The sequence below is a fragment of the Cinclus cinclus genome, chromosome 3 (genome assembly GCF_963662255.1).
Source record: "Cinclus cinclus chromosome 3, bCinCin1.1, whole genome shotgun sequence".
Lineage (NCBI taxonomy): Eukaryota > Metazoa > Chordata > Aves > Passeriformes > Cinclidae > Cinclus > Cinclus cinclus.
The window spans coordinates 88,309,292-88,329,075 of NC_085048.1; the positions used below are offsets into that span (position 1 = coordinate 88,309,292).

At 35.6% G+C, this 19,784-nt stretch overlaps 1 protein-coding gene across 2 annotated transcripts in view; it reads right to left on the bottom strand.

Annotated features, from left to right (window-relative positions):
* The window catches only part of MTA3 (metastasis associated 1 family member 3), a 129,539-nt gene that overhangs the window by 70,860 nt on the left and 38,895 nt on the right, over positions 1-19,784 (bottom strand). For both annotated transcript variants that reach the window (XM_062489258.1, XM_062489257.1), the window contains exon 7: positions 6,530-6,632. In XM_062489258.1, the coding sequence (XP_062345242.1) occupies positions 6,530-6,632 (103 nt within the window). The remainder of the gene's footprint in view (positions 1-6,529; positions 6,633-19,784) is intronic.

A 19,784-nucleotide genomic window follows, 5' to 3' on the forward strand; every position in this document is an offset into this window, starting at 1 on the left:
CTGGAGTACATGAGTGCAAAATAAATTAATAACAAAATAAAACACACAAAGACAAAATAAAATAATTAAAACAGATGAATAAAAGATAATAATAAAAACAGCATCACACATAATGGAACAAATATGATAATAACAATAAGAACAAAACAAATAAATAATACATAATAAAATGCAGGCAGGGTACCATTTGGGATGTCAGTGGTGACAGGACAGGGGGTGGGGATGGTACAGGACACAGCCTGGGGGGTGTCTGGAAGTGTGAGGTCTGTGCATGCCTGTGGCTCTCTTGAAATCAAACTAACTTCCAGTTCTCCTTTCCATAGAAACTTGTGAAGAACACTGAATTTCCAAATAAGTATAGAAGTTCTAGAGCATTTGGCTGTTAAATAGTAACTGGGTCCAAAACTAAATAGTGATATACAATGTTTTGTATAATCTAGCTAGTCAATTCACATCGAAATTCAATATTAATTTTAGAAATCACTAAAATACCTTAATTTTTATGTTTTTCAATTAAAAATACAGATATGAGGTACATATTGATGCAAAGGTCAAAATGTACCTTTGTCATTTTTCCTTGCATTATTTTTTTCTAATTTCACCATTCAAGAATTGTTTTAGAAAAGGAACAAAATAAATAACTAACCAATACCATTTCCAGAAGACACAGTATTGTCTTCAACCACTGTGAATAAAACTCAGTATTAACCCAACACAGGTTAAACAGCCACACCCTAACCACTAATTTTTCTTAATAAAAAAAACAATATTAATGTCTTGCTAAGCTTGTAGAATTCGAAGAACAACTGTACATAGTTAACTGAAATAATATTTAATTCAATAGTAACAATAATAAACTGACAACTCAAAAAACTGTGCTCAGCAAGCTACTTATGAATTATTCAACATGTAATTAAAATACTTAAGAGCTCAAACAGAAACCAACACTCCCTACGTTTTCCAAAACAAGCTAAAACCAAAAGTCACAGAGAGAGTGAATTGCACAGGTAGCAGAGACAAACAGTTGACATTATCAGCAGGGAGATCACTCTCTTCACAGCCTGCATCAGGCAAACATCTATAAGAGCTTTAAGGGTTAGATCAAATGATCCAGTGTTACCTTAATTAGGTTTTCCTTGGTTAAATTATCTTAAAGAGCAGAACAAAGAAGGTTATTAACAGATTGCAGCTGACAACCATACAAACAAAACAAATGGATATAGTCGAGTGCCAGGATCTAAGATTATGGAATAAATAAATGTTGAGCAAAACTCAACAGGGTCTATGTCCAAAACACTTAAGAGATCACTATAGTTGCTATGCCTGTGTGTGAATCTGCAAATCCACAATTCTCTGCAGACAGTTGCAAATTAATGACTATGCATCAATTTGGCTAAATCTGACCTGCAGAATATATTCAAAGAAAATGATGCTGTTGCAAAAGAAGTTTTCTTTCCATTTCTAAGCAACTGCCTGTACAGTGCTATGCTTCATTATTATCACTTCAGGTATTTACAGCACAAAGGGAGCTGGCATGATAAACATGAAACATAAACACCTGCCACTATTCTTCTGCTGAAGGACTCTCAGAGTAAGTGTGGCATGATATATAAGTGTATGATATGACCAACCTTCACTTTCATAGCTATATGAATAGAAATGAAGCATATGTGAAATCTTTTTTATTCAACAGAAATAGAATCTGATAGATAAAAGTACTTTAATTCACAGGATGTTATTTAAGGCATCATCTGCATGCCATCCTGCAATTTCACAGTCACAGAGGAAGAGATGTACAGCCCCCTAAAATCAGGTCTATGAAAACACTGCTACAGAAATTTACTCTTTGTACTGCAATAGATCTAAGTTCATTAAAAAGATACAAAAAAAAAATTCAGCTCCAAGTCTGAATTAGTTCTTTTCAAATGAATTTGGGTCAAGAAGTGCAGTAATATAACATGCACAAAGGAATAAACATATACTAGCTAGGCATGACAGACAGGCAGAAACATAGAATTTTTTATGTGCCTGGTAAACTTGATGTGAACATATTTTTCCTTTTTATTGCCAAACCATCTGCCTACCATTAGATGCTGCAATTCACCTTCCTAGCAAACATCCAGCTTTGCGAGCTCAGCATTGGCATTGAGATTTTTCACAATTTTTGCTGCATAATTTTATGTTGCAATTCTGCCATTAAATTTAATTACCTCTTTAATGAACTTCAATTCCTTTTACTTCTCAGCACCTCCAGAGAATCCAGAAGCATTGTAATACTGAAGGCTGCAAACTGATGTCTTTTAAGTATTTATTTTCATTTATGAGCTTTGGGAATCTGTTCTACTGCCACTGACTACAATGAATTATTTCACAGGAACAGAGCACTACTTTTTGATAACACCTGTAAAATGCCTTTTCTTATGGTTCTCAGTCAATGAGTGCATTATTTTCCCCTGTATAATGAAAGACACCTTGCCAGTTGAAGCTGCATTGTGCTCCCTTCCCCACAGGATAAATTAATATAGCAATCATAGAACGTCTCCAAATACACCAACATACTGTGACCCCTTAAAACAGTAACCAACAGAAAATAAATATAACCACTGTCCTAAAGCAAATGGAAAAGTCGGAACAACACAAGAAGGATCAAGCTCTAATTTAACATGACTAACAAGTAATTTTCCATCCTTCTATGCTTTTACATGAAAAAAAATAAGCAGCTATTCAAATGAAGAGAAGTATGTCAGATGGAGGTATGTAATGCCATTTTAATGTCATAGAAATCCAAGTACAAAATTTTAAGGTAGAGATGCAATGCTTCAAGACTATTTTAATTAGATTTCAAAACTCTGGTTTAGTTGGAAATAAACTGGGACCACATACGTCTCTGTAAAATAGCTTCATTTAGAAATATATTCCTTCCAGAAGACTATGTTGGTGATGTAGTTAGATGAAGCAGAATAAAAGAACTACGTTCTTAATGGTTTTACTGAATCATAAAGGGAATTAGAATGTACAAAAATGTATATTAAAAAAGGGTAATTTCTTCTTCTCTCAGCATCTGTCCAGACAGAGCCCACATCTCCTATTGCATTTGAGACTGGGCAGGATATTTTTTGACTCAAAAAAAAAAGACCAAAAAACATCCTAATTATTATGTTACACAGACAATAGGAATGCTTTTATTTCCTAACACTGTGTAACTTGGGACAGTATTAGAAAAAGAACATAAGATCTGGCAATGAAATTAAGTACTCGTTGTATATTAGAAATTATAAGAGACTGATGACTGGAGGAAACTGTGTGTATCTATATCAGCTCAAATCAGGAACAAGAGTTTCAAAGCCCCTGTCCCCAGCATTTTTATCTACTGCATTTTAAACCAACAACCAGAAGTATCTTATAGCATACCAACTGGGTTCCTGTTAGAAGTAGCTCCACACATTCACAGATATTTAGTCCACAGGGCTAATTAACTGATTTAGAGTTATGACTAAAAATAAATCTGCTCAAAATGTGCAGTGTGGACACAAGGCCCTCAGCACCAAATATTTCAATTCTGCAAATCCATTTCTACTATACTGAAATATTTGCTTATGTGGATAGATCTACATGGCTGTTGTAGCTTCTCAAACTGCCCTTTGAAGCTGGGAGACACAGAAGAAACATGGCCAATGTATAGGACAGAAGGAAAACTGGCTGATGCAGTTATATCTTATTTGAATGCGGTAGAAAATGCTGTTGGACTTTTCATTGCCACAGCACAAACATGACCCAAAAGGCAACCCAAACCCAGAACACATTACTCTGATGCCTCAAGCTTCTCCTAACAGATGCTTTTGCTAATTCAAGCAAGAGCCCTTACCCAAATTATGCTTCACTAGCAGCAAAAAGTTACTTTCAAGATTTGTGTGACAGGCAAGACTACCTGGGGAGGCTGAGTTCATTGATCCTTCCACTTTTTTTCCAAATCTCCACCATTTTTTGGCCACTGTTAACTCTAATTAACTGTTAACTCACAGGATAGGCATATTCTACACTACCTTTCTACCCAGGAAATTATTGAATAGTAGGTCTTAGTGAGAGGTCCAGATTGACCAGCATATAAGCCTAGGGAAAAGGTCTCTCATTCCTGAGACAGTAAACAAACCTTGTAAGACTGGCAAAGCTACATGTCCAAGGTAAAAATATAAATATACTTGTAAATGGGCAACACAAATAAAAAGACTATTTAAACACATAACAAATCACATTGTTTCTAAAAAAACCCAACAAAACTGCCTGTGTGATTGAAAAAGCTAAAGCATTTAAGGACAAAAGCAGCTCTTCTTTCAACCAGATCAGACTGGGAAAAAAAATGAGAAGAAACACTCAATTCCGTTGACATAACATCTAAAAAGGATCACCTGAAAAAGCTTTTAAAATGTCTAACACAATAGCATACACATACTTAATGAAAATCACACCTGGGAAGGCATTTAGGAAAAAAATTATTCTTGTCGTATTTTCAAATTTGCAGAACTAAACATAAGCAGAGAAAGATAATTCCAACTGAAAATCCAGCAGGCACAGCCAATGCCTAGTGAACCTCAGGCTGCAGCAGAGCTGTCTCTAAGCACTGCCTACCACATCATAATACCAGCTCTCCACTGTTACTCAGGCAGCTTTTAGTGGTCTTCTGCTATGGCCCAGTATAAATCCTGTAACCACACAACACACTCAATTGAAAGCTACCACCAAATCATCACAGAACTATTATTCCAGAAATTCATAAAAATCTGTCTCGGAAGCCACTTAATGCATCCTGTGAACACAAGAATATAGGAGCTTGGAAACCCTTTCTGACAGTTGAAAAGCACCTTCCAAAGATGAATGGAGTTCTGTGCAAGAACATCCACAAAGCTGCACCTAAGTAGTACCTGATTACAAATGGCCATCCAAGCACCACAAGATCTTGGATAGTTACAATTAATCAGCCATGATCCACTCTAACAGAAACCATCTTTACAGAAATGTATCAGCTTTGGAAAAAAATGCAGTCTTGGCCAGGGTACGGCATTGCAAAGGATGTCTTAAATAACAGCAAGAGAGAAGTATATTCTTCTTTGCATATTTAATTGTTCTCTGTTACTTCCCAGCAGGCTGCTTACTGCTACACTCCTCTGGGAACGTTTTTGGCCCCACAGAATACTACTTCCCCAGAGTGGCTGAAAAACGGCGGGCAGCAGAATTTGAAAGCAATGAATGAACTCTTCCAAATTCAGAGTCTTCATGCAGATGTGTCTTTAGGGCACACCATAATAATATGACCATACATCTCCAGATACTACATTGCTGGTAAAAAAGTAGTTCAGATTCCTGGCTTCTAGAGAACATCTACCAGACCCTGTGACTTTCTGAACCCCTTTTAATACCTTTACCCCTTCAATCTTGCTTGAAAATTAAACAAGGGCAGGTTAAAAAAAAAAAAAGTTTTAGTATTTTATAGAAAGGATACAACATTCCCAGTGAGACAGTAAGGAACAAACCAAGTGGATCAGCACCTGAACTGTAAATGAGCAAATCAGCATCCCATATCACCATACACATAAGCTGGAAACTATAGAGCAATTTTTTTTTCTTTTTTCCTTCCTGAAATATTTTGTTCAAAAGAGAGAAAGAAAAAAATCCCAAAAACTTGAAACCATGTAAAAGGATTATTTGCCTAAGAAGATTTGAGATTACACTCTGTAAGCAGGGTACAGAAAATACAGGAGATGGATTTATTCAGGATAAAATCCATATGTGAACTGTGTTCTGTTACCATTAGAACAGTACCTTTGTAAGTATGAATTGCCAGAAAGACAAAACCTGCTATATCCTACAAATGTAGAATTGTTCCTCAGTAAGAAACCTACACATTTTTAAGGGTTTTTTTTTTAAGTAGAGAAATAATTTCTAAAGATATTTACTGATTCAAAGCACTTTGATGTGTTGTCTTCATAAATCTGCATAATCATGTTAATTTATAAAATTGAACTGACTTGATTTTTTTTCACTAATGAAATACATTACTTCAAAACTTCATTTCAATATTCATCCAAAATAATTGCACTGTATATTATTCAGCTTACATGCATACGTGGCAAGCTCTGCACCCATTTGTTAACATTTTCTTTATTTCTACTCTTAACTTCTACTTCACACCATGAAATTCCAAGTACTGTAAAACACAAGACTGAATTATTATTAGCACTGAAATAATATACTCTAAGGGGAAAGGAAACCATTATCTACATTCAAAATATCAAATTCCACTATACCCTGAAATACAGGGAGTTTAGCATTATTCTAAAACTCACTCTCTTTTTCACTCTCCATTAGCTTCCATAAATTTACAAAGGGTCATGGTCTGATTATCTCTTTTAGCTAACTGTGGGAAAGAGAAGGGCTCACAAAATGGCAAACAGGATGAGTAACATCATATAAGGGAATAAATAGTCAGTAGGAAAAGGAAAAGGATTTTTTTATGAGAGGATTTTAATCTTACCGTGCTACAACTAAAAACTGGTCAATCTGACGGTCAGTAAGGGGGCTATCTGGATCCCATACTTTTACTTCCAGCTTTGCCTGTTCTCTGTCATCTAATTCTCCTGTCAAAAGGTAGATGGGACAAAACACTTATTACTCACAATGTTTTCCTCTGTGTAGTTCTTGCACTACGTTTAAAAGAGACATTGTACGTTTTTAAACATATACACATACACACACACAGAGTACTTAACAATCATCAGCAGTTATCCAGTTAAATTCCATAATGCAGCATCACCAAAATAAATATCTTCCCTTAACATTAGCATTTCAATTTAAGGAGACATTCTTAGGAGGTGTAGTATCAACGAACCTTAGTAAAATGTTATTATAAAGATGAAATCATAACCCAAGTAACCAGTGGCTTCTTTAAGCTGCTTGTCTAGTATATCAAAGTTACTCTTGCACTTAAGCCATATTAAAATTAATTTTACACTTAACCAGCTTTAGCAATTAAATTCTATCCAATTTGCATTCTATGCCCTGAAAAAATAAATCATTATGCAATTTTTTACCTCTTCAGCCACTACATTATCTGCATTGTTAATATAAATCATACTATTACAAGTGCTGTATTATTGACTAGTTCCATCCTCTTATAAACCAATATATAAGCCTGTACAACAAGAAAGTTGCTACATACTGCAGCATCATTTCCCAACTTCATTTACATGAACAGAAAAATTTGTGTACATGCATATGGCTGAAACAATCGGGGTGGCTTCCAAAATTTATTTTGTCCTATATTCACTGTTACAACAGTGTGGCATTTGTACTGAATGGAAGAACAGCAAAATGTGAATTTGATACAAGGATTCACATTCATACAAAAGACTTGGTCTTGTCTTGCCTACTATACCAATGACTTCTGCTGTAAAATAAGAAACATTTCAGAGGCTGACAGAGGAAGCACCACATATGTTACCAGTATGAAGATATTTACCTGTGGGATGTAGCCAACACATTTGTGGCCACGAGAGATGACAACAGTAAAGTCAGAATCATTTCCCTGCTGTTTAAGAATAGGAGTGTGTTCTTCCCTCAGTGAACATGTGAAAACCACTAACGTTTAGCTGGTTGCCAGTACTTGTGTGTGACTTTTACAAGGTACTACAAGAATGAAAACCTGTTGTCAGATACAGCCATTCCAGCCCCTTTGAAAATCTGGGCTCTGTAGGTACCTCTGATCACACAGAAGATGTGTGTGAGTTAGTCTGTGCTATTTCTTACGACTTAATGAAAACAGTCCGTCTGGGCACGCACAGTATCATCATGACATGAAATATCCTGTACACTTAAGAGTCTGGAAGCAGACTGCAAACCAAGCACTGGCTCTTCTGAAACCACATCATATATGGTGAGTTCTCTAGCACATTGATTCTGGAAAGAAATAAAATGTGGTATATATTTATCCCTAGCAAACACACAAGCTAGAACTGTACTAGGCTGTCTGGTTAATGTTTTAGGAACAAATTTCACTGTCACATTCTCAGAAAAACACAGTATATTACTTTCTTCCAATACACAGGCAGTAAATCATTGGCTGCCTAATGGGACTTCAGCTTATGTTCAAGAAAATTCATATCCAGTACTGAAGACAAACTGTTAATTTCTGACATCTTGGAAAGGAATTTAGGTCTAGAAACTTATTCTATCGATTGCACACCTGTCAATGCATTAATTTCTTCCATCTGTGACAGACACATTGTAGGTGATGTTCTACCTTTTATAAATATTCTTGAGCACTTCATTTCTATCTGTTAATATATAGTTTTTAAATACCTTTAATGTTAGCTAACCATTTCAGGACATCATAGTCTGGGGATCAAACATTACTCAGGTAGATTATACTTCTCACAAAGAGAAAACATCATACAGACACAGAACCAGTATTCAATCAAAACATGTCACTCATCTGAATCAAATTTGCAAAAAGAATAAAAAAACTGCAATACTGCAGTTCTTACTTCAATTAGAGGAAATTAAGCAATTGCTACTATAAAGTGTTGTAACTCTTGATAAAGATGAATCTGAAATATTGTCAAGCAGTATTTTGTAATGGTAGTGGACATAAATAGGATACAAGCAATGGAATATATACACCAAAATAATCTAAACACATATAATAATAGCAATATTAAATATCACTGCAACAATGGTAGACAGGGGTTTCCAGGAAATAGGTGGAGTCTGCCAAGCTGCACTTCAAATGGCTACTTAATTTCCCGATTTTCCACTTACATGTCAGGATATAATCACTTAAAGAGGGAAAGCAACCTAAACAGACCAAACCATGGAGGCAGTCAAGCAGTGCTGTAGAAAAACCTTAGAAAAGTTCATTTCAGGAATAAGTATTTTGTTAACTTCCTTTGCCTCTGCTGAAAGCATCAATATAGGAGGATCACATAAGATAAACTGGTCTTGCAAAATAATGGTTATTAACCCTCTGTGTTTTACTTGAGCTGTCTATCCTTAATCATGTCTGTACCACATCCTATAGGATTTTTAACATAGCAAACCACTTTAGGATGCAATTTCTCTGTTAGCACATCAACATTTATCTTCTACATTGTTGAATTTGACACCGAAGTACAAGACATTCAAATTGAACAGATGATAAAGCTGCCATAGTATTAATTCATTATATTGCAAAACCTAGCTCACAAAGGAAGGGGGGAGTTTTACTTTCAACCATTTTCAGGGCACCTACGAAGTTCAGTCAGTTTTAAAAGTAGCACCTTCCCTTACAACCAGCAGCATACCAATTACAGCTTCTGAGATGTGCTAGGCAATTTTCTTTTAATAACTGATATACCATACCAGTATATCCAACTTATTCTAATCACTGCTTATAATTTTATTATTCCAAATCTAATCCTGATGACTAATTCTATTGGAAAACATTAGTAGATGGTCAGAAATACATCTGGTTTACTCTTCATCAATCATTCAAATTCCTTATTTCTCATAGCATTTCTCATGTGAAACTTATTTCACATAGTCTTCTAGTAAAAAGTAAGAACTTTCTTTAAAAAAAATGTTTAGAAGTTTTGCATTTCAGTCAGCAATTTTAGACAAACTAAAGCATGATGCGCCCCTCTAAAAAAAATGGAAGAAAATAATTACAAAAGTGAGACAAATGTATTTAAGATGACGTAGAAGAAATTAAAAGTTTATTTAGTCTTTTAGATTTCACTTCCTGTAGATAAATACCTCAAAGATAACTAGTACATCAGATTCAGCATGACTTTATGTTCTTCTTCTATACAACTAAAAGAAAATAACTTTCAATATAAACTATAAACAGCTTCTTAAAATGAAATTCTTTGACCTAAATAAATATATAAAAATACTGTCTTCAACTCTGTGTTTTAGTTCTGTACTTGTGTGAAACAGGAATATCTCTTAGCTAACATTGCAAGGACTGGAACAGAGCAACTTGCTGGTTCTTATCTTGTCCTAGATGAGTTCAACATGCAACACAATGAAATTTCTTTCACTGAAAAATGGATTTAGCAGATAAAGCATTTAGCAGGTTGTTGCCAGAACTCTTTGGGAGCATACTACCTGCAGGCAACCCTAAATGGTTTTTTAGAACATAGTTGCAGTGTACTGTTTGTTTACCATCACTGTAAAATTAGGTAACTAACCAGTGAAAATGAAGTTTCAGTTCACGAACCACATTCTCATGCTGCTATTTAGACAGCTGCAAACATTTTCTCTAATTTGCAGAGGAAAAAAACAGAATCACACTGAATTTTCTTGTACTGTATATGAACAAAGTTTCAGACATTAAGCTTGTCTGTCTAACGTAAAATCTGAGGTTTCCCCTTGGATGCAAAGTACACGAGCTCCTCACTAAAAGTCAGCATATTCATCCTGCATAAAATTCATATTACTCTTTTTCTTTTCATCATTTGCAATTCTCGCAGATACAGATACTAAAAAAATTCTGAAGAAAAGTTCAAAAATTTACATTTACGTCTTCAAAAAATATAATGGAGTTATGTGCAAGTAACTTCTCTGATCAAAATAACATAAGAAAGCTTAGATGAAAAGTGTAGGCAAAAAAAACCCACCTCTAAATTTGTTTACCTCTAAATTTCAAAACAATCTCCCACCTTCCTTAGCTTGCCTGACAGAGGTGTATTCAGATTCCAATTATTCAGATAAGGAGTTATATGTTTACACAAATCTCATGGCAAAAAATTTATGAATGTAAGACATATGTGAGGACTAGAAATGAAAACTAGGCTACATATAGATACTATAAGTGAAAGATATCACATGATAAAGGCCTCTTACTAAACGCCACTTATCCTCTAGAGCTTGAATTTATAAAAAATATTTAATCATTCTGCACTAGAAATCCCTTTCAAAACAGAACTGCCTCCTATAACCTTAATGTTCTCTTAGTGTTCAGCTTTACAGTACTTATAATTTAATCACTGATGATCAAAAGACAAGTGCTCACAAAATGCTCAGAGCTTTAATTCATCATGTTCTAAATTCCTAGAAATTAACAGAAGGAATTGAAGGAACTTGATCTCAGAATAAACTGAACTGCAAGCACACATTCATGACCAAGTTCTACATAATGCTGCATCAAGGATGGCTTATGGAAATGCCCAGGGCTGGAAGGAAGGAACAAATGAGGCTGCTTCTTTCTCAAAACCCCACAGAACTGTTTTCAGTTTTGCTGGAATTCCTGAAATAACAACATATGAGATAATAGCGTTTTCAGGAAAGCAAGATGAAAAAGATTCTGAGTGTAAATAAAATAACAATACAGTACTACACATGAATATTAACAGTATTAAAAATATTTGCTTTTGAAAAAGGGATACTACAATGCAGAGACAATGTATTCTCAATAAAAACAAACCCTGCCCCCCCCAAAAAACAAAACAAAATAACAAACAAACAAACAAAAAAACACCACACCAAAACCAACTAAATTAAAATTAAATCTGTGGTCCTGCAGTTTTGGGTTGTGTTGTTTTTTTTTTTTTTAAAAACTCAAATGTTAAAAATATGCAAATTCCATGTGACTTAAGCATTCTAAAGAGAAATAAGACTTCTTGCGTGAATAATGTAAACCAAAACATTTAGAGAAGAAGTTTTTGTTTAGGATGAAACTGATTTTGATTTATTCAAATGTGAAAAAACCACATTTCATCTACATCTGCTATTTGTTTTTCATCTTCTACAGAACAAACTTACAAGAAAACTCAGACTTGCAGTAAAACAGCAAAGAAACAAAAAATCTGAACTTACAGTAAGTCCTTTTAGGTGAAGTTACTGAGGCAGAAAATACCAGCAAAGTCAATTAAACACCAAGACTGCTTCAAAAGCGATTGGAGTGCTCACGGGGATAATAAGCACATACACAGCACACAGTAAATAACTGTGCCCTTTGTATGACTGACTACCTGACAGAACTCATTTAGTATTTGAACAATCTCTGCCAAGGCTCTACAGTTATTATTAGCAACAAAATCTTTCTGACAGCAATAATGCACAACTTGCCACACCAGCTATGCAGCACAGACCATTCATGCTGCACTGCAATCACAGGGCCACTTGAACTATTTCCTTCAAGTCATAGAAAAATAGGAGGTTCATATACAGAAAGCATTAGTTCTGTTAACAACAGAAGCCTAAGTCTCCTCAAAGAGATTAAGACAGCAGGGTATTGTGGCTCTCTTTTTACAAAGACCAAAAATTCGACTGTCCTCAAGCATAAATCAGACTTGAGAAAGGGAGACATGCTTTTGGTATTTGGGACAGCCAATGAACAAGAAACCAAACAACAACAGCAAAAACCCACTCCAATTATCCCCAAGCAGGACTCACCTGAGAGTTAAGCAGAACTCACATAACTCACCTCAGCTGCTGAACAGCTTTTATAAAATCTAATTGAAAAACGGCACAATTTCCAAGGCTTCTATCTTACCCTCCACTGTTAACATAGAAGTTGTGAATGATCTGAGAACTGAAGCTCAGAAATTTTCATGACCACATTTGGTCTGTTTCATCAAAATTATTCATGCACTTAATACCTCAACAAATTAGACCAGAAGGCAACAAGTATTTTTAAAGAAGATCACTGAAAGCACTTCATAAAACATTATGGTTTATAATACAAAGCTTGAAATACCTGAGCTTCTGTAGTACATGTGGCTGTAGCCCTAAACTACAGATTTTCTTTGCAAATGCATGATTAGGCAGAAGCAAAGTCTTTCCTGAAAAGGGGCATCAAGAGGCCATTTACATGTGTTTTGTTTAAATTCCAGTAAAATTGATAAAATTCTATAAACATTCTTTTAATTGCCCAGCATATAAATCAATAACTCAGCTCCCTAGAAACAAGATTGGCAAAAAGTGATATAAAGGATATTATAATCCTGTTAAAATTTGATATGAACAACATTGTAAAGTTTATTTTACTGTTTGTGGTAAGCACTTGACAATTATGAAATATTTACTGTATGAGCTCAATAACAAAGTCTTCAAATCTGACAAAGGACTAAAATGTTTATATTGGCTAACCCTCAAGAAGCAGCTCCTATTTTAGAAGGTATAATAGAAAAAAAATCATGTCAACTCCAAGTCAAAAGTGCAAACAACAGAAACCCCGTTTGAGAACAAAACATATTTGAGCAAATACGTCCAGGAATTTTATTATTTGTTGAGGTTCATCTCATTTAAATATCTGATCTATTTTAGATATCCATTTTTAGCTGAGATTAATCAAGTCTCAGCAACATCTTTCTATTCTGACCATAAAGGTGGGTCTTACTTGGTTAGCACCATCACATCTGTTATACCTAGCGTTCTATTGCAGCTTCCACAAATAGGAACTCCTAAATCTGCTTGTTATATCTTTTGTTCCATGCATTCCTTCTGAAAAATGCATTGAAATAGAAAGCCATCATCTTATAGTTGAACCAAGATTCTAACCAATATTTTGAAGTTATCATTTATTTTGCTGCTGGTTTACCAGATTTTCTGTCAGATACAAAAATTCAATTCAGCATTTCACAGTGAACTTGGTGAAATCAATTTCTACAAGGTTTCAAGTCATCCAGAAGCAAACCTAAATTAGGTATAACCATCTCCTTTTGTACTTGCCCCTAGAAGTATTTTTTATTTCAGATTTTGAGCTTTGCTTTCTGCTCCCTGGACCCCATAAACTCATCTTGAACTGATGAGAAACCTGGTTTTAGACACTGAATGAGAACTCTCAAAATGCTGTATGTAGAACAAGGGAGGTACGCAAGTGAGTAGACGCACTAGTTCCTCAACCCCATCCAAAAATAACTTTATGACTGACAGCTTTTTTCACAAAAATCTTTCCCTCACTTACATCTGATCGAAGAGCCTAAAGGTGCTGTTGTTGTCACCTTCTGTGGGTGCACAAGAAAAGCAACTCTTCCTCTGATCATACCTAAGCAACTGGGTTTCCTCTTATTCCACTTATGTATTCTGGCAATGGAATTTTGTTTCACTTGCAAAGGAAACACTAACACGGCCTCAGAATTATCACACCTCCTGATTTTTTAAAGCCAGTTAAATACAAAAGGTTAGACAGGTAATGCTTGTGAAACACTGAACTCAGGAAAAAAAAGGCAGTATTTTATTAATTTTATTTTCTAAGACTTCTTACTGTATTAACGTGTCCAGTTAATGCCCAGCGATTTTCAGAAAAATGATCACTTAGGACAAATTACAGACTATAGTTTCTGGAAATCAATGGAACACAAAGATACAATATTTGTTTATCCTGTCAGATATTTCTCATAGACACACATTATCTGTCTTCAGAGTATCTGTCTGTCTAATTTTTAATTGAAATATTTGAATACAGAACCTTCTAAAATATTTCATATCAACGTTTTTTAAAAAGGACTGGTTATTATCTTCTCACAACAGAATTAAATCATTGCAACTACATCAACACTAACAGAAATAGTCCAGCACACAGACTTTTGACAAGGGAATCAGATGCACCATTCAAATTACTGCTACAGGTCTCTGGCTACATGAGTGACTTTCAAATTCAGCAATGGTTCATATAATAAATGGGAGAATTATGTACCACGAAGTAAGAAAACAGATCCCTCCTCATGCAATTACAGTTGAGTTTCACTATTCTAAGATATATTTTTCATCAATAAAATAAAAAACAAAATATTTACTTACATGGGGAGCATTTATAGAACCAGAAAATACAATACACCAAGTCTAAGCAATCCTGAACTTTCATATTATTAAAAATCCAAACAGATTTCAAATTAGTTTCTCATCTGACTCTTTACTTGTAATCATGTTTAAACTTAAAATTCTGAAACTTCAATATTCCCAAAATTAAAAGGCTTGAACTCTGAGTTAAATAGGTTCCATTTGATATGTCTGGTCTATTAACAACAACATACTCTTAAATGGAGTCGCAATAAAAAGCACAGAAACAGTGAAGACTTTAGAAATTACCCTTAAAGGAATTAATTTATTCTTTTTCGAAAAAAAATGTTAGAAACTACGAATAGTTTCTCTGTATGTCATCCATAATTTGCTTAAATTTGTCCAACTTCTCCCCTTCTTCCTATTAAGTCCTCAATTAATTGAGCTGCATTAATTCTAAAATGCCTTGGCTTCAAAAATGAAATCAGCTGCACAGCAAGTACTATTTCTAGGCACTCATTAGGTATTTTCAGGTGTACAAGAGGGACTCCAGCTTTTAGCTTACAATTTTATTTACTAGAAGAAAAAAAAGCTTCGAACAAAATACCTTTCCTACAAGCTGCTTCTTCCTCCATTTCAGACACTCTAATTCCTCTTCTGTATGTCTTAGTAGGGGGTACTCCTCTTCCTTGCCCACTCCACACTCTTTTTATTGCTTTAAATAGCCAGAGAGAAACCAGTTGTGTCAGATCCCTGCTCCATAAGGAATTCCCTGAGGTCTCCTTTCAAACCCAGATGCAAGAAAGAGATAAGCAGGCCGGGCTGGGAGCAGGACTGCAGCTGGGAGGGGACCATTAGCAGGTGAGTCTTAAGATCACCCCTCCAGGCTATTAAAACAGGACCCCGCAGACAGCCTGGCATTAGGCACTCTATTGGGATTAACAGCCAGCCCTCCGGATAAACCTTTAAACCCAATCACTCCACATCACACTTGTCAATGCCTTGCCTCTTGTCTCCTTCCACTCTGGAACTGAAAAGTCACTTCCCAAATCAACGCTAGCCCTTCCAGCATCCATCATCCCACTGTGTCCCTCTGTAACACGCCTCCATTCTGCCCAGTGGAGCGTGGCTCTACCTGCCTTGCTCTGCACCCCCGGAGCCCATGAGCCCAAAGGAGCTCAGTCTCCATTCCTACATTCCGCTCCCCCTGATCAGTCAGATGTAGCCACGAGCACAGCGCTGCTGGGCACCGCTGCTGCGGGGATGCTGCCCGGGGTGACAACAGAACGCGCTGCTGGCCGGCATCCCGGCATCCCAACATCCCGGCATCCCAACATCCCGGCATCCCAACATCCCGGCACCACAGGGCCTTTCCCAACCAAGCTGCTCCTCTCAGCCCCCTCATTCCCAAATAAATTTCATGTATTTAGGAAAGATATGAGCGAGGGTAGAAAAAAATTAGGGACATCTCACAACACAGAGGGAGGAAACTGTCCTTGTCATTGAGGCACATTACTAGATGTGGGGTTAATATTTTTTCTTGTCGCTTTTCTTTTATCCTCCTACTAGCTCCGACATTGTTCAAATTTCAGAGGTTATTTAAATGACTAAAGTCTTCTCAGACCATCAACAGAGTTCAAAAGGCCTATAAACTACCAAAGAGTCCAAGACCTTGACAATGTGATCTATTTAAAAAGTAAGCAAATAAGAGAAATTCAAATTAATTGTTGAAAGAGAAATCAATTAATTTTCTTCACTTGTGATGATTGCACAGAGGTGGAGAAGTTCACATGCATCATGAGAGACCTAAAAGATACACCTTAAAATGATGCATCTATAGGAGAGGTTAGAGAACAATTATACACTGTGAACAGTAACAGCTACTTGGGTTTGGACAGGAATCCTCTCCAGATTTCTACAGGATCTCAGGAATACAACAGCTACTAATCGAGATACCTGAGCTCAGACCAAGTTGTGTTATACTTGGGGTGTGAAGGAGGAAATGCGAGCTAAAGAAAAAAGGTGGGTAATTAGCATAGTCACGGCTCACAGCTATACTACCCAAATTAATCAAAATTGCAACCAAGATACAGTGGTCAACTGTGGCATTTAATGAAGAAAAATCCTCAAGTGCTGAAAAAGGATCATAGAGGTTCATAAGGAAGCTCAAGGTGACAGCCTACTGGATTTTTAATAGGCTTCAAACAAATTTTAAGAAAACTAAGAAACCACAAGTGACAAGATCTCCTGCAGGAATAAGCAGCTGATGGTCTGATTCAGCATGGTCCTTCCTACACTGCTGGGCTGCTTTTTTGAAAATGCTGATTTCAACACTTAAACATCTTACATTGCCTAGCACCACACTGTTCTACCAGATCTTGGTACACAAAATCAAACGCAACATCAGAAAATTAATTTTGATAAATTACTTTTTAAAAAATCATCAGAAATTCTTATTCCAAATTGTATTAATTTTCTCAAAAACACAATTGTTTGGTTGGGATATTTTTTGCTAGAGAATTATTGCAGACAGTTTCACTAGACTTACACATCAGGCCCAGAATGCAGTCATGATATAGTTTTTTGCTAGATTTGTTTAGAAAATATCCTTTGCTTCAGAAGTTTTAATAGAGCTTTGACAGCCAGAACAATTATTAACCTTTTCTGACTTGGTTACAGCCTTTCCACTCGATTCACGACACCAAGAATGAGTGGAAGTAAGCATTACCCACGAAATTATTAATTTGGCCAATGAGACTATTGTAAACAATTGGCTTCCCTATTTGCAACATGACTTCAATTGTATTTGTTTAGCTAAGCTGTCATGCATTTTTATTTTGTGTAAATGCATTTAAACTGTGACAGCTGCAGTTAGGCCTATGATGGCATGCATGAGGCAGAAAGAGCAGTGCAGGCATGTGACAGGAAAAACAATGTATTAAATGAATCTTACATAGCAAAATACTTCCAGTTTATCCCATTCTTAAGCATTACCCTGCTTCATAAACTATATCCCTAATGCCATGCTAGCGCTTTTCTCTCTTATTTTGTGTTTTAGCCAACCATGTAAAACAACCTGCCACGGCATCAGTTGTTCCACTGCATGAGACACACTGGTTGAAATGCCAGAATTTAAAAACATTTGTATATTAAAGCTGTGAGACAAGTAAGAATCAATGTTATATAAAAGTCTACCAAGAATCTAAACTAGTTTGCCTGGGTACAATCTCCCTGTACACAAAACATGACTAAATAAAATCTGTTAGTGAAAGGTGATAATTCGATCATATTCAGAACAATTTATAAAAGTATGCCTTGTAACCAAGTAACAATAATAATGACTTGCCTAAACCAACACTGTATAGAGTTCTTTTCTTGCTTGTTTAGGGTTTTGCCTTTGTTTATTGAAACTACTAGTCACAGATTTTAAAAGCTGTTGATCAAATACCGTAGGCGAGTGCACCACACAGCAGCTTCTGGCCATTACATGCAGAGAACAAGATTCCTTGCTCCTGTAGTGTGGGGTAGGGATGCTCCACAGAAACAAGATACTCCTTGCCCAAATTCATGTTCTTGATTCTCAGAGACAAACCTTTTTATTCTTGCTTTGCATAGAGGAGAAGAATGTTAGCCCACGCTGGAAAGAGATGTGAAAACAAGCTGCTACATCCACAGAATAAGCCACTGGAGAATGTGTTTTTAAAACAAAGAAAGGACATTCTTCACTATCCTGCTACCCAGAATTTGAGTCAATGTTGTAGAACAATCTTCTCTTTTCCAGCATAGCTAAATTAACTAAAAAATACGCTAAAAATCTTCAAACTAGAGCATAGACAGACTGTAACACTTGGCACTGGGGGGGACGAAAGACTTTGCACAACCACAAGATCATTCAAATCTGACAACTTTTACTCCCAAGTTTCACTCCCAAGAGTGGTGACAACAAAAGTCAGAAAAGACTATAGAAAGAAATCTGCTCTGGTCTTTCTCCAGAGTTACAGTCTGCACTAAATGTGTGATCTAAGCGATTTAGCTACACAATTATAAACAAAAGTGGCGTGGATTTACAAGGCTTAGGCATTTTCAACCAAATTTAAACTTTGTTTAAATTTGTTTACTGCAATTGTGTAAAGGATTTATGATTCAATGTATCCTAAAGTGGAAAAACAGAAAATAGTTGAATCTGGAAGACTTGATCATGCATCTTGAATTTAATAAACCTTTGAGTCTTTGGAAAGTAGATAGTCCTTTCATTTCAAAAATTAAAGAGAAATATAAATTTATCTAACATAGCCCTGGGGCACAGAGAAGCAGGCATGCTGCATTATCCAAAGTTTGACCTAACCACTTGGGTTTGCAGTGCATTCTACTCAAGGATGCAAAAATGGCAACACCAATGCAAGGGAAAAAAATCTATTCCTACAAAAAACACACACAGTTGTCCAATAAAAACAAAATAAACAAAGACAAAAAAACCATAGTCTATTCAGATAGAACATAAGTTATCACAGTATGGAGACAGTGCAAGCAATCTGAATTTTTAATCTACTAGAATTCATCAGTGTATTTAAAACAAATTAATTTCATGTTTGTAGAACATCTTTTTATTTTTCAGCCATGTTGTGATTGGCCTTCTGAAAGCTAATCTAAACTGTCTTCAGTCATTTGAATTGGATTTTTATGCCAGGAACTTTGAAAATAAAAACAACTGATGGTGTGTGAATCTTTGATTTGTCTATATCTATTTTTTTATTTGTTGGGAGTTGTCTGCAAATATAAAATATGCTTACCAACCACCTTCAAAGAGATATTCTTCCTTTAGATTAGAGAACAAGTTTTATTCATGAACAAATTCAGGAATGCTTTTATTTCATATCATCTAATAATACTATTATTAGATGATATAAAATCTGATTTTTCTGAACTGAGAAGATGTTGCCTAAATTCTCTTTTAATTTCAGATGACAGCTCTAAATTTTTAGAGTTACACATTAGAGCATAATAATTTGGAGATACAGATCACTAGCCAC